Source organism: Oryzias latipes, chromosome 1 (genome assembly GCF_002234675.1).
Source record: "Oryzias latipes chromosome 1, ASM223467v1".
Classification (NCBI taxonomy): domain Eukaryota; kingdom Metazoa; phylum Chordata; class Actinopteri; order Beloniformes; family Adrianichthyidae; genus Oryzias; species Oryzias latipes.
The window spans coordinates 19,901,598-19,915,967 of NC_019859.2; the positions used below are offsets into that span (position 1 = coordinate 19,901,598).

General features: G+C 39.7%; 1 protein-coding gene across 2 annotated transcripts in view; it reads right to left on the reverse strand.

The window, feature by feature from the left end:
- The window catches only part of LOC101156798 (storkhead-box protein 2), a 28,737-nt gene extending 14,734 nt beyond the window's left edge, over positions 1-14,003 (reverse strand). The window contains exons 1-2 of one of the 2 annotated variants that reach the window (XM_011476927.3): positions 13,422-14,003; positions 1,774-1,926 (exon numbers count right to left, since the gene is read on the reverse strand). In XM_011476927.3, the coding sequence (XP_011475229.1) occupies positions 1,774-1,926; positions 13,422-13,761 (493 nt within the window). In that variant the 5' untranslated portion in view covers positions 13,762-14,003. Of the gene's footprint in view, positions 1-1,773; positions 1,927-3,211; positions 4,563-13,421 lie in introns of those variants that run through there. The other variant, XM_011476930.3, reaches the window with a different exon arrangement.
- Between the last annotated feature and the right edge of the window lie 367 nt (positions 14,004-14,370).

Consider the following 14,370-nt stretch of genomic DNA (forward strand, 5'->3'; position numbering starts at 1 on the left):
AAGAATTTGGTCAATAACAAAAGTTCAACTCAATATTTTGTCATTTACTCTATGTTGGCAATGACAGCAGACAAACTTTTTCTCTAAGTCTTCACAAGGTTTTTACAAACTGTTGTTGGTATTTTAGCCTATTCCTCCATGCAGATCTCCTCTAGAGCAGTGGTGTTTTGGTGCTGTTGCTGGGCAACACAGACTTTCAACTCCCTCCAAACATTTTCTATGAGGTTGAGATCTGGAGACTGGCTACGCCACTCCAGGACCTTGAAATGTTTCTTACGAAACCACTTCTTCTTTACCCGGGCAGTGTGTTTAGGATCGTTGTCATGCTGAAAGACCTAGCCATGTTCATCTTCAATCCTCTTGCTAATGGAAGGATGTTTTCACTCAAAATCTGACGACACATGACCCCATCCATTCTTTCCTTTACACGGATCTGTCGCCCTGGTCCCTTTGCTGAAAAACAGCCCCAAAGCATGATGCTTTCACCCACATGCTTTACAGTAGGTATGGTGTTCTTTGGATACAACAAGCATTCTTTTTTCCTCCAAAAAAGACGAGTAGAGTTCTTAACAAAAAGTTCTACTTTGGTTTCATCTGACCATAGGACATTAGGACATAGGACACTGTGTTAAGCAGGGGGACACGTCTGGCACTGTAGGATTTGAGTCCCTGGTGGCATAGTGTGTTACTGATGGCAGCCTTTGTTACTTTGGTCCCAGCTCTCTGCAGGTCATTCACTAGGTCCCCATGTGTGGCTCTGGGATTTTTGCTCACCGTTCTTGTGATCATTTTGACCCCATGAGATTATGCTGGGAGCCCCAGATGGAGGGAGATTATCAGTAGTCTTCCATTTCCTATTAATTGCTCCCACATTTGATTTCTTCACACCAAGCTGCTTACCTATTGCAGATTCAGTTTCCCCAGCCTGGTGCAGGTCAACAATTTAGTTTCTGATGTCCTTGGACAGCTCTTTGGTCTTGGCCATAGTGGCTTTTGGAGTGTGACTGTTTGAGGTTGTGGACAGGTGTCTTATAATGAGTTCAAACAGGTGCCATTAATACAGGTAACCAGTGAAAGACAGAGGATCCTCTTAGAGAAGAAGTTACAGGTCTGTTAGAGTCAGAATTCTTGCTTGTTTGTCATTGACAAATTAGTTTTTTTCCACCATAATTTTAAAAATAATTTCTTTAAAAATCAGACAATGTGATTTTCTGGATTTTTTTGTACTCATAATTGAGGCATACCTAGGATGAAAATTACAGGCCTTTCTCGTCTTTTAAAGGGAGAACACTTGCAAAATTTGTGGCTGACTAAATACTTTTTTCCCCCACTTTAAATAGGATGAAATTCAATGTTAGTTTAACCACCAAAGACATTCACTTTAAAGGTCACATAGTTTTGGGGCATATACATGTGAAATACTTCCTCCAAAAACTTGTTGATTATTTAATTTTCTACTAAATATAAATTTTACACAACAGATTGCCAATTATTAAAAAAATAAATCTGCAATAACAACAAATAGAAGTAGTTTTCTTATATTTGTAGTCTTATAATTACCACAAACAGGAAACATTATAATACTGTTTCAAGGTATGATTGTTTAGAAGTGTCGACACTTGATTGTTTGAAATGAAAGTTGCCTAAAATCAGATGAGGAAGGCTTATTTTCATTATGTTTTACAACACAAAATCGATGGTACCCTTCCATTTAAAAATTACGATGTTGTTTTTAAAAAGTGCTTTCATAGGAAACCGGGGGACAGTGCGTACCTGGAAAGCTGGCAGTGAGGTGCTCTACCAGAGCCTCCTGGTTGACAGGCTTGTGGGCAGCATTCATAGCAGAAATGGCCAAGCACAAGATTTCCCCCAGCGGAATGAACTGCGACTGGCTGATGGGTGACATACTGATCGGAGACACGTCACCTGCAGGAGGAGGATGAGATAGTGCAATTGTGAGATCATGAATGAAAGGTGGGCATGCCGTGTGAAGCTATGATGTAATGGTCAAACAGCAGCAGTGTGGATGCTGCCTGGAACAGCTCCTCCCCTTCTCGCTGAGCTTCCTTGGCCTCTCACTGCTGCTGTTTCTCGTGGATTAGCAGCTTGTAGCAGGAGCGCTACCCAGCGCATGAGAACACATTATGAAAGGAAAATAAATGTAAAGCAATCGCTCAAGAGCAGCGTATTTGACACTTGGCTAAATATAACCCACGCTAAGTCCCACATTGAGAGCTGCAGCACAAAAAATTCTCAGCTGCCATAAGCTGGCTTTACTGTCCGCTGTACTGAGTGATGAGATCATCCTACGACCAGAACTCTTGGCTACAAGCCCCTTGGAGAGCAAACATCTGTCCTGCTGGAAGGTTGTAAAAAAAAAAAAACCTGAATGCACCACTGCAGCATCTGTGCTGTAATGACCCTGTCCTCTGACCTACATCTGAGATTTACAAGACAATGTGCAGAGGCTGCAGCAGCAAATCTTGCTGTGTAATTTATTATTGCATGATATTACTTTATGGTCACAGTTACAACAGCGTTGCCTGTTTTTTTATTTGAGCTAGACTGTCAAATAAGGTACAAAAAAAATCACTGCATTGGGCAATAGCAGTTTGTAGCTCTTCTTGTTTTCTACTAAGTATATGAAAAGTGGAGACTCCCAATAATTAAAACAAGCTTTTTCTGCTTTTCAATCAAATGTTGTACCATTTATTTTAGTATTTTAGTACAGAACTGAAAAAAAAAACAATGATTTATAATGAAAGAATGTAGTTAGGTTGGACTTTCCTTTATCTTTGAGATGAGATCCTTATGTAATCTCAGCAATCACAGGTGTTGGCCACAACATTTCCCTATAAGGGCTTCTCTATTCTAAAACCTTGTCTTTAAACTTTCTTTTTTTTTTGTTTTTTATCAACCAAAAAAGCGTAAACAAATTGAAATGGGAAAGAATAAATGAGTAAAGATATTTAAAGAAGGTCAGGAATTCTTGGAGGGGTTTGTTCCCACCCAGTGCCCACATCATGAGTGACACTGACAGGGGAGTTTTACAACAAAAACTCAACTGCAATATTTTTTTCCGGACCTAATCCCTCACTCCCAGAACAGCAACACAATCTAAGTCACTTAGGGCTGCAGATCATAACAGGACTTTTTGAGTAGTTTTGCACGAGGAGGGTGGAGCTTCAAGAAGGGGGTGTGTCGGACTCACCTGGCGCACGATAACTTGGCGGGGACGGAGAGAAATGTGGAGGTGGAGGAAGATGCTGCTTCTGCACTGCACGGATGTCTTTCTCGCTACGCGAGAGGTTGTGCTCCAGCGGGCGTTCGGGCAGCTCCGAGTTGGGCCATGCCCGCCGCAGATTGCTGCTGCGGGTCTTCTTCATGATGACCCCTTTACCAGATGGCCTTCGCTCCCTGGGGGCCTCTGGGGATGAGGTGGCGGGGATGGGGATGGGGAAGGGATGGGGGGGGGAGGGAGGGGGAGGGGGGAAGGGGGAGGTCGACCAACCTCAGGCTCAGTGCCTCCCCCGCATCAGTGAGAACGTCCCGCTAGAGCGATCACACACCAGACATGGCAGGAACCAGTGTGCACCTCCTTCACGCGCATTCACGCATCTCATTGACGTCCACGAGCGAGCTACAAACGACCGTGTCGGCCCTGTTGGCGGTTGTCATCGGCTGCTGGGCGCTCCCACGCGGGTCCGGGGTGGTGGCAGTGGCGGCGGAGGCGCAGGGGAGTGCGCGAGGCATCACCCTTTCATCGACATCAGTCCCAGCCACCATTTGTAGCATCCCCATTTGCATGCGTAGGGAGGCACATTACGTAGCCACTCTGATGTGGGAGGAGGGAGCGGGAGAAAGGTGGGGGGGCAGGGGTAGAGATGAGGGAAATGGGGCATTGGAGGCAAGGAGGACGGTGAGAAAAGGGTTCGGAGGAGCCTTTTTTTTTTGGAGGAAGGGAGGGGGGTTATCTGCCTGGTCCTTTTTTTAACTAGAAGAGGGGAGGAAAGGAGGATGGATGGATGGATGGTCTCAGATTTGATGCTAAAGAGGCCCGGTCTTCTACAATAGCTCAATTCACCACAGGACAGCTCGGGCCATAAAACAAAAGATCCGGTTCATGGAAAAAAGAAAAAAGAAGAAAAAAAGAAGAGCTCCATCCCCCCGAAGGGGCAGTGAAACCTCAATAGTATGCCGAGCACCGGGGACGCCACGTTCACTTCCATCTCTCTATCCGATCAAGCGCGAGACCCCATCGTCCTTTCGACAGCAGCAGTGCAAAAAAACGGAGAGCATACAAAACAAACAAATAAATACAAAAATCAAGTCAAGAGCAGATATCCACTGTTTCCCGCAATCCAGCAGAAGAAGATCCCAAGCTGATCGCTGTAGCATCCATTCGTTAGCGTGGGGGGGAGGAGGTGGGTGGTGGAGGAGGAGGAGGAAGAGGAGAAGGAGGAGGAGGGGGGGACGCAAACTCAATGGCAAATCTCTTTCAACGCTAATGCTGCAGCTGCTCCCAGCACCTCCAGGAAGGGTGTGTGAGTATGTGTGTGTGCATCCGCCTGCTGTGCGTGATTCTGCGTGAGCATGCATGCGTCTGTGTCTGGGTGATTGAGGCTGAGGGGAGGGGAGGAGAGGATGCAAGAGAGATTGAGGACATGCATAAGGCAGGCAGGAGAGCAAATAGCAACAGATCCAAACACACACATACACAAGAAAGTTCCAAATAAAATAAAATAAAAAGGATGTCCAGGGAAAAGTGCAAAAACTCTGGATATGTCATTACATTTCCATCTCTCATCCTATGGTTTAATCCCTGTACTCTTAAAGGGACAAGGGCCCCTTTCAAATGCTATACTTCTCTTTTTATGCTTTACCTGACTGTAATGAGTTTGTACATCCATGTGGAGCAAAGCTGACGTTTACACTTAAACCAAAGTCCAAACATAAGGAGGTTTATATAGAAATGTGATTATTGATTAGGGGTGTTACAACTATTCGACTTAATTGACATTCTTACAATCTAATCAGATCGATCCATCGGAGGCAAGTTGATAATCAAATCGACCTATACTGTCATAAAATCGTTTCAAAAGGAAAAAAAAATCGATTATATTAATATTGGAAAATATTTGGATTTGAGACATGGTAGGTTTATTTTACTAAAACGTAAAAATAATCAAGTGCATCACAGCAGACAACACACATGTGATGACAGCAAAAACTGATCAGTCCATCATTCCAGTCCAATGTGTGGAAACACTTTGAATTTAGCAAAGACATGTGACCATGCAGTGAAGTAGAATGTTCTAATAATGTTCCCTTTGGATTATTTTTCTGTAGGTTGAACTTTATGAAACTAAAATGTGAATGGATTTGCCATTAATTCTTGTTTACTTGTTTCCTTGTACATTTTTTTTTTATTTACACTTGATTCTGTTGCAAGAAATACAAGGAATCTGGAAAACTTGACCTGTACTGTTCACTACAGTTATTCATCTCTGAGTCACACTGGTTGAAGTTTTGGCTAAACATGAACTGGATTGATTTTAGGTCAGTGAATCGGATCATTCAAATTGAAGAAATATGGATTATGAATCAGATCGGCAACCACAAATTATTATATGAATCAAACTGTTGTTAAATGAATCATTACATCCCTATTATTGATAGATATGTGCATATACATAAAATAAATTAACTGTAACACATCTTTAAATGTTCATAAATTTAAATCGTGCGGGGGTGCACTTATTGTGTTGGAGAATAAGATTTAAATGGAATGTTTACATATATTTTATTATACGTATCTATATGGGTATCTGAAACTTAACAGTACTCATTAGAGAGGGAACAGGACTATGATAAATAACGGGTGTGTTAAATAAATTTGGTCTGGGGCATAGAATTTATTAGGCTGTTACTTATTTTCATTCCTTTTTGACTATTTCTTGTATTTTTTGTTTTATTATGATCATCATCAAACCCAACAATTAATTTCAAGGCTCTTGATTCCGTGATTCCTATATCTTTATTCCATTAAAAAAATGCTCAGAGTTCTCACACAGAAAAAAAGAGAGAGAGAACTCCCAACAAACTCCTGCTGGCCCACATGTGTGGAGTGTGAATGGACGGTTGGAAGGGACAAAATAAGGAGCAAAGTGAGAGGGCAGGATGGAGCATGAGCGGAGGGAGGACGATGTCACAACCAATCTGCTCCAGTTCACTGATACCAAAAAGAAAGAGTGGAGGGAGGGAAGGAGGGGGGGCAGAGAGACACCACGCCAGCCATTTTATTTCTCAGTATTGCTGCAACAGCCTTTGTTGCTATGACAACGCAAGCGGATGATCTCATAGCTGTTACCTTTTAAGTGCTGTTCCCTTAAAGAGCCAGTTACTCAAAATAGAAAGACGACGGGCAGCACATCCACTGTGACCATTAGCCTGTTCCATAAACAGAAAAATGATGAAACCACCATCCTGAAGTCCTCCTCCGCTCACTGTGTGACATTAACATACTGATGATCACACTTAAGACTAGGCAAAAAGTTATTCCAGAGGAGGCCTATTCATTTATTTGTGTTCTTTAATTCCATTTATGGTTAAAAAAAGAGATGTTTTAATAAAATCACATCAAACCTCTTTAAGTATTAGTATTAATTAATAGTTAAAATAAGATAAATACATTTAAAGTTATTCAAAAAAAATTCCCTTGACATTTTTTTAAATAAACTTTTGTTTTCCATTTTATTTCTGAAGTCTGATAGAGTGTGAGATAGATCACAATTTAAAACAAAAATGTTTTTTTTTTAGTGTTGGTTAATTTTAACCCAAAACTGACAATCGTTGAATAACAAAGTTAAGTTATCTGGTGATTTTCATTGAATCACCAATGTTTAAAAACTAATATCCTGTAACGAAGCAACTTTTGGGAGTTTATCAACTTATACTTAAGAGTGAAGAACTCTGACCATTCAAGCAGTACAGAGTGACTTCTGAAAACTTAAATGGAAAGTGTACAACCACAGTGAATTACTGGGAAAAATATGTACAGGATGAAAACCCCCCGAAAAAACCAACAAGCTGTAGATCAGAGAAAGAGTCTAGACTGAACATTCTTGTCTTGCATTACAAGTTTTCAGTTAATAAATAAAATAAAATTATAATTTTTTTAACCAGAATGACTTAGGTATTTTCTGAAGGACCAACTCCAAGCAGCATCTTAATCCTGCACAACAGTATTTCCAAGACTGCCACCAAGTGGTAACAAAACGCAAAAGCATGTAGATGTGTCCTTGCAAAACAACTCTACTTCCAGAACAAGCACAAAAGAGTCACGAACCCCTTCGCCTCCCCCTAAGAGGCCGTGAACCATGTGCGCCATTTAGACAAAAATAGCTGAAATCCTGCTTGTTTGCAGAGTCATCATAAAGGTGGGATGAAGAGATGAGGGGGTGTCCATCCATGTTCCCAGGTGAAGGTGTTAAGGTAGTTACATGTACTGCATTCCAAAAAGAGATAAGATAGGATCAAACCAAATAAACACATTCTTGAAAAGTAAAGATAGCACAAGCAGCTTGATAATGTCATAAAGCAGCAAGGACTCATGGGAGTTGCTGTTTTTACATTTATTTTTTAATTTACGACAAGGCGAATTACTCACATTTAATACTGAAACTGTTTAACATGGTTTTTGTCAACTGATCACTTATCTTGGTCTGCATAGGTGTCCAACTTAGACAGCAAATACTGGAAAGTGCAGTGAAACGGGGAGAATTGAGGCCGACTGCCATCTCTCTTCATGGATGAGTTTATTTGAGCACAGTGCTGAACAGCAAAAAGGCATTTTCTCTGTAAATATGGATTATTTTTTGACTCTTCTGAGCAAACTAACAGGTCCTTCTCTGTACTTATCACAATGTTGTTTGGTTGGTTGGTATGACCAACCAAACTTTGAGTTACATTTACCCCCCGATCAACTATTGTATAAAGACGTTGGGAAGAACGACACAAAAGAGTTTGAGCATCTGCCTCCCAACTTCTTCTATTGCTAGTGTTTAGGTCATAGCTTCTAGCAGCCCTCTGGGTGAAAGAAGATAAATTTAACATAACCTGAACAAAAATGAAAAAGCATCACTTTTGTTTTCGCTCCCATGTTTTATGAGGTGAACTCAAATATTTGAAACATTTTCTGCACTCTCAAATATTGTTCACAAATCTGTGATGGTGAGCACTTCTCCTTTTGCTGAGATAATCCATCCCACCTCACAGGTGCGCCATATCAAGATGCCGATTAGACAGCGTGATTATAGCACAGGTGTGCCTTAAACCGGCCACAATTTCAGATCTTTGAGGTCATCTCATGGTAGCAAAAACAAAAGTGTTGCATTTAAATTTTTGTTCAGTGTAATTGAAAAAATAAGGATTGCTTATTTATAACAGTAAGATCAACTGTGCAAGTTTTTTTTTTTTTACAATCCTACAGAATGCACAAATGTCAAATATTAAGCAGAAACAATGTCAAAAATATTCTGTAAGGTCTTATTAGAATAAGTTTAACACACTTTCTCTTATGCTACATACTTGCAGTTGTTGTGTTTATTTTAAAATATGTTTTATATTAAATCATAATCCATACAGTCATATTTATGTTTAGGTTATAATCAGGGAAAAAGGGTGAAAATGCAATTTTTGGCTTCCTTTTTTTCAAAATCTTTCCTCTGAGTACGTTTGCTGCAGCGGGATGTTCCTGTGTGGCACAAGGTGTCGCTGATTGTAAAATGAAGTCATTTGTGCCTTTGTCAAAAATAAAACACAATATTATATTTAGGGGAAAAAAACAGTTTTTCTTCATATTTTAATATTTTATTCACACAACAGACAATAGTTCCTTTATTAACATCATAGCAGTAACATACAAAGCTGTGTTTTTCTCTAATGTGCCGCTTTGTGGCTCCTCTTGGGTTTTGGTCGATCAGAAAAAGGCCTGAAGGATGCAGATCCTGTGGGTCACAAAGGCTTTTTAAAATGTCTTTTAAAGGGGAAGTTGAGATGTTGCAGTGAAAACGGTTGTTTTACAAGCTACACTGTGTAGTGAAAAATCATTCAAAAAGGCTCCAGCTTGTGAATGGGTGCTACACACTGAAATACTTTACTGAGTTTGTTTGCTGAAAGTCTCTAAATAATTTAGAAGCTAAAATTGGCTAGAGATTATATGTGGGAAACATCTGCCAAGATCCAAACTTGTTTTTTATAATCATCTTAAACTTGTGCATTGTTTGGGTGTGTCAGTGTGCGTTCACTTGTTGGTTATTATTGTTTTTAGGTTCAATGGTTAAAGTTGGATCCATCTGCAAACACGTTTTGCTAACATCAATTTTTTCTTCATAATTTTATTCCCCTCCATTGCAACTCCATTATGTCACAGCAAATCAGCATAAAATTTTATTGTACTTAGCAAAAAGTAGTTTAAGTGTACTACAAGTATGCTTAGTCTATACTGAAATATATAAATGTGAGGCAATATCATTGAAGGTGACTTTTTAAAAATATCTATATACTGAAAATTAAAAATATTCTCATTTAGTTTTAGGATGTGTTCAGTCAGTACTTCCTACACTACAAATACATGGTCTATAGTAGTATGCTTTTATACTAATACATATACTTAAAATCAAGTATACTTAATAATTAAAAAATTAAAGTCTGAAACTTTTTGCTAAGTGTAGCTTAAATACCCACAGCATGTTTACAGTTTTTTTAACAGCATGTTATAGTTTGACAGAGTTTTCCTTTTTGTGTATATTTTAGATCAATCCAGTTTGGATTTTTTAGGAACTAAAGTGAATTTTGCAACATTTTAAATGTCAATAAACTTTAAGCTACTGAAATAAGTTTGCATGAAATAAATCCTAAAAAACACTGGTCAAAGAAGCCCTAGAATGTGGTTTGTTTCTCTCTGACCATCTAACTTACAGACTTTGTTTAGTCCTTTCTGCCCTCTAATGATGAATTTACTCTTTTTAAAGCCCCTTCTCCTGCTCCAACAGACAGGTGACATTCCGGACCCTGACCTTTCGTTTCACTATATGGCAACAAATTTAACTGTATCAGACATTTCCCTCAATTCTCCATGGAGACCCTCCCTTTCCTTCCACTGGAGACCTGTGGCACAACACAGAAATACAGCAGGGTCGAGCTTTTCCTGAGCAAATGCAGCACTTTTCCTTCCTATAGGGAGAACACACTCCTCCCAGGCTATTGTTAGACCCTGGCTAATCTGATCGAGGTATGTATTTAAAAAAAATGTCAACGCAGTTCAGAACTTACAACTTTTGTCTAAATGTTTTAATCCAGCTTGTAGTTCTTAAGAGTGTTTCATGAATTGTTTGAAACAAAGGCATTTCTACCAGCACACAGATTACCTTCATTCGTTCAACCAAACCATAATAGTTGAACATTTTTCTGAATGGAAAAATGTTTGCATAAAGTTTTCCAAAGGTTTAAATGCCTGTTTTTTTCTCTGAAAAGTTTTAAATAACACGGTTTTGCAACATACATGGCATGGAGCAAAATTGTGCCTCTGGGTGATGAAGCACTTACAACTAGTTAATGGTTACCTCTGGTAAAATGTTGACTAAACTCTGTTGGAATGGTGGCCACACTTAACCGTACAATAACAGACAAAGAAAGAAAGCTGCAGCTATTTGATGACAATTTTATAATGCTTATTTGTAGGTCATTGTTGTTAAAGTATTGCAGAAATTGATGTGTCAGAGTCAAAAAGTATATATACATATATATATATATATTTGTGTCTTCATACTGGAACTCAATTCATTAATCAGGCAAAATAGATAAGTGCAAAAAGGAATGTAATATTATTCAATGATCCAATTAAATCTTGTTAATTTCCAGTCTTGACTTGATTTTTATGTTAATTTAGGGACAATGTTTTTTCTTTCAAATCCTACATTTCATTTTTATTTAAATGAGTACTCTGTTGGTTCTGACCACTTAAAGGTTAATGAGTTATTAGCAAAAATAAACATTCCACACTCCATTATCAGTGCTTACTTCTGTGTCATTCCCATGAAACATTTTCCTGCAACACAGCCTTCATTTCTGCAAACTTTCACAAAAATAATCGCAGCTTAATTTACACTATAAAGCACACACACCATCACTCTGTCATTGAAAAGTTCACCAAACTCAAAACGGTGACATTTATTATAAAAAAAAAAACTTAAGGTTTATGTTATCCAATTTAACAGAGCTTTATTTGACGATAGTTGAATAAGAAGTATTCTATTATTAGTATGGGCACCTTTTGTGACCGGTTGGGGTCAGTCAGACCAACAAACACTCCGAGAATATAGTTATGAATTTAAAGTGTGAGGTTTTTTTTTTTTTTTAAGGCTGCAAATTTGAGAATATAAGGTTGTAGGACTGCTTGATTTTAGAAAATAGCTTCATCAGTTAAAGAAAAGAAAGGTGACAAAAACACAAAAGAAATACTTCCTTAAAATAAATGTTCCAATAAACTTTGGCATATTTTAACCTCTGAATGGCTGCAGCCACGTGCCACTTCTCATGCATGTAACTGAACGTGTGTAAAGAGGATTTGTAAAGATTTAGGCCCACACATGCCCCCACCCCCATTCACTTTAACACAAAACACTTCAAACAAAAATTGAGCTCTTTAACTGTTAAATGTACGACTGTTTTCAGCTGACTGTGTCTGCAGCATTTCCTGCCATAGATAGAGCTCACAATGGTTTCATAACAGTTTTGCTTCTTCAGTAAAAGTGGTTTTGTTGGTGTAGTGGTGCCAAACAAAAAACATGACCAGATAAAGCAATCCGGATCATTGTCATAACTCTTTTGTTAGTTTTCAGTCGGTAGTTTTTAAGGATTTAGAAAATACCAAAAGAACAAAAAATACTTTTTTTTTTTAAAGTTGAAACTGCAGAATAAAAATGTTCTTACTGACTCCCAACTTTTCACATAATACATCCTGAACTTTCCCTGCTGCTGCTGCTGCTGTTTGATGCTGATAGACCTGGTGATCTAAACAGAGCATTAAAAACACATACATGTTGCACACTCAAAGAGGTTTGTGAAGGCAGCATGATTAGACAGGTCCACACATCCCAGAGAAGCCCCAACCTGTCTCAACCCATCCATAAGTTATGACCTCCAAAAAAAAGAAAAAGGAAGCAGAGTGTGGGAACATTCATCTGCAGAAGCCGGCCTCTGCCCTGAACTCTTGAAGCCTAAAGGACATGAAGCATCTGGGGGCTCTGAGGTGAGATGATGCTGAAGGTTTCCTCTCTCACAGACTAGCTGTGACTGGTTTTCTAACAACCCGCCGGCAAACCTACTTGACTCATGAAGTCACAACTATCATATAAAAAGAAACACAATCCTGGCTAAAACTTACAGCTGCAGACTATTTAAAAACCAGAGAACCTTTTTTTTTTAAACTGGAAATTAAAAATAAATAATAATTTAAACCTGGGAAGAAGCATCAAATCCCTAAATGTCAGTTCCAGGACTTAAGACCTACGTCCTTTAATTTTTTTTGTAGAAGCGTTCCCAGTGGTCATTTAATTATGATTGTGCTGCTCTTAGATTTTCCAGGACATAGTTTCTGCAGAGCGGCAGTAGTTCATCAGAAAATGGTCTCTGGGTTGTGGGTGGGAATGTTGCCAACCCCATCCTAATTTCCCATCATCCATCTGTTTACACTATCTCAAGAATATGCATACACAAATCCTAATTTACGCACAAATCAAGAATTACGCACGCACAAATCCGACTGAGTCTAATTTCTCTCCATATGCACCCCCCTCACAACCCATTACCTCACATTACCGGTGCAACAAAAATGGCGAGCAATGTTGGAGCTATCCAGCTGTACAGTTTGGAGCCAGATGCCAGCTCGCACAGGGGGAAAACAAAGACAAACATGGATCTATTTGTCTGCAAGTGGATGCATCAGAATGGAGCGGAGCAGGGAGCTTGCAGGTTGCCATGGTAACTTGTACATCAGAGCTACAAGCTTTTTCCATTTTTCGTCTGCTCCTGATTCAAAACAATTTCGATAAAAAAATTGTCTGAAACACCGTTTTAATGTTAAGTTCTTTTATCTATGTCCTCGAGAAACATGCTACAATAACATTTTATAAACTCCAAAAAACACAATGCTCATCAGTGTGGGTCTTTAATAGCAGAATCTACTGTTATTTATTTGTTGTTAAAAGTTAACATTTTCGGACCTAAATAATGTTATTTTTAATTAGATCGATGAATGACAGAATGAAATGTTTTGACTCTAAAAATCAAAGTTGTGTGACCTCATCATCCATTCATGAAACTGTTGTGTGTGTGTGGCCGTGGCACATGTTACTCACCCACGCACTTGATGTCAAAGCCCCGTGGAGGTTCCAGTGTCCTCCTCGTCCAGACGTTCCTGAGAATCTCCAGGTGCGCCTCCCTCCCTCGGACCAGCAGCACCTGTTCCTCCATCCAGCCGAGGAAGAAGACCTCCGCGAGCGCGTGCACCAGCGCCTCGTTCCAGAAGTGCCGCATGTTGGCGGCTTTGAAGCTCGCAAACACCTCGTACCCGCTGTGATGCTGCGGCTGTGCGCGCTGCGCCGCAGGCGGGGATGCGGAGTCCTTCTTGGCCTCTCGGCCGACCCGCGACAGCACCAGAGCGAGCGAGTGCGGAGCTAAGCGAACGCACCTTTCCATCCTCAGTCGGACTGGAACTCAGAGGAAACTGCAGCCATTTCTCACAGCTGCCCTGCGGTTCTTTTCCACAAACTTCAACTTAACCGGAGGAGTTGTTTTAGAGCCGCGCCGTTTGGTCCTATATGTGCACGCGCCATGAGAAACATTGATGTTCTTCACGTTAAACAGTGGTAATTAACCGTGCCCAGCTTCCACTTGGGCCAGCTCTCTCCAACTGCCAAAGAGGATTAAGAGCCACGGCATGAACTGAGGAGGACCTGTGCTGCGTTCAAGTGCTCCACGTAAACTATCATTCTCTCCGTTAGGACGGCCACGAGTGTTTGCGGGGTTTTAACGTGGGGTTTACATATTATTCACAGCCCAAAGTTACGGCTCTCTGAAATTATGTATAAATCTAAAAAGGTTTCAGCAAACTGATAATATAAATAAATAAATAAATAAATAAAAAGTCCAGAAAACGTGTTTACGTTCACTGCAGCACATCCATAAGATTGTTTTTGTGCGTCTCTGTATAAAACTCCAAAACTATGGTTCCCAGTATAGTACAGAGAAAACATGTATTTTTAGGAATTACTTACATTTTTAGTTTTTATAAAAAAATAAGCATTA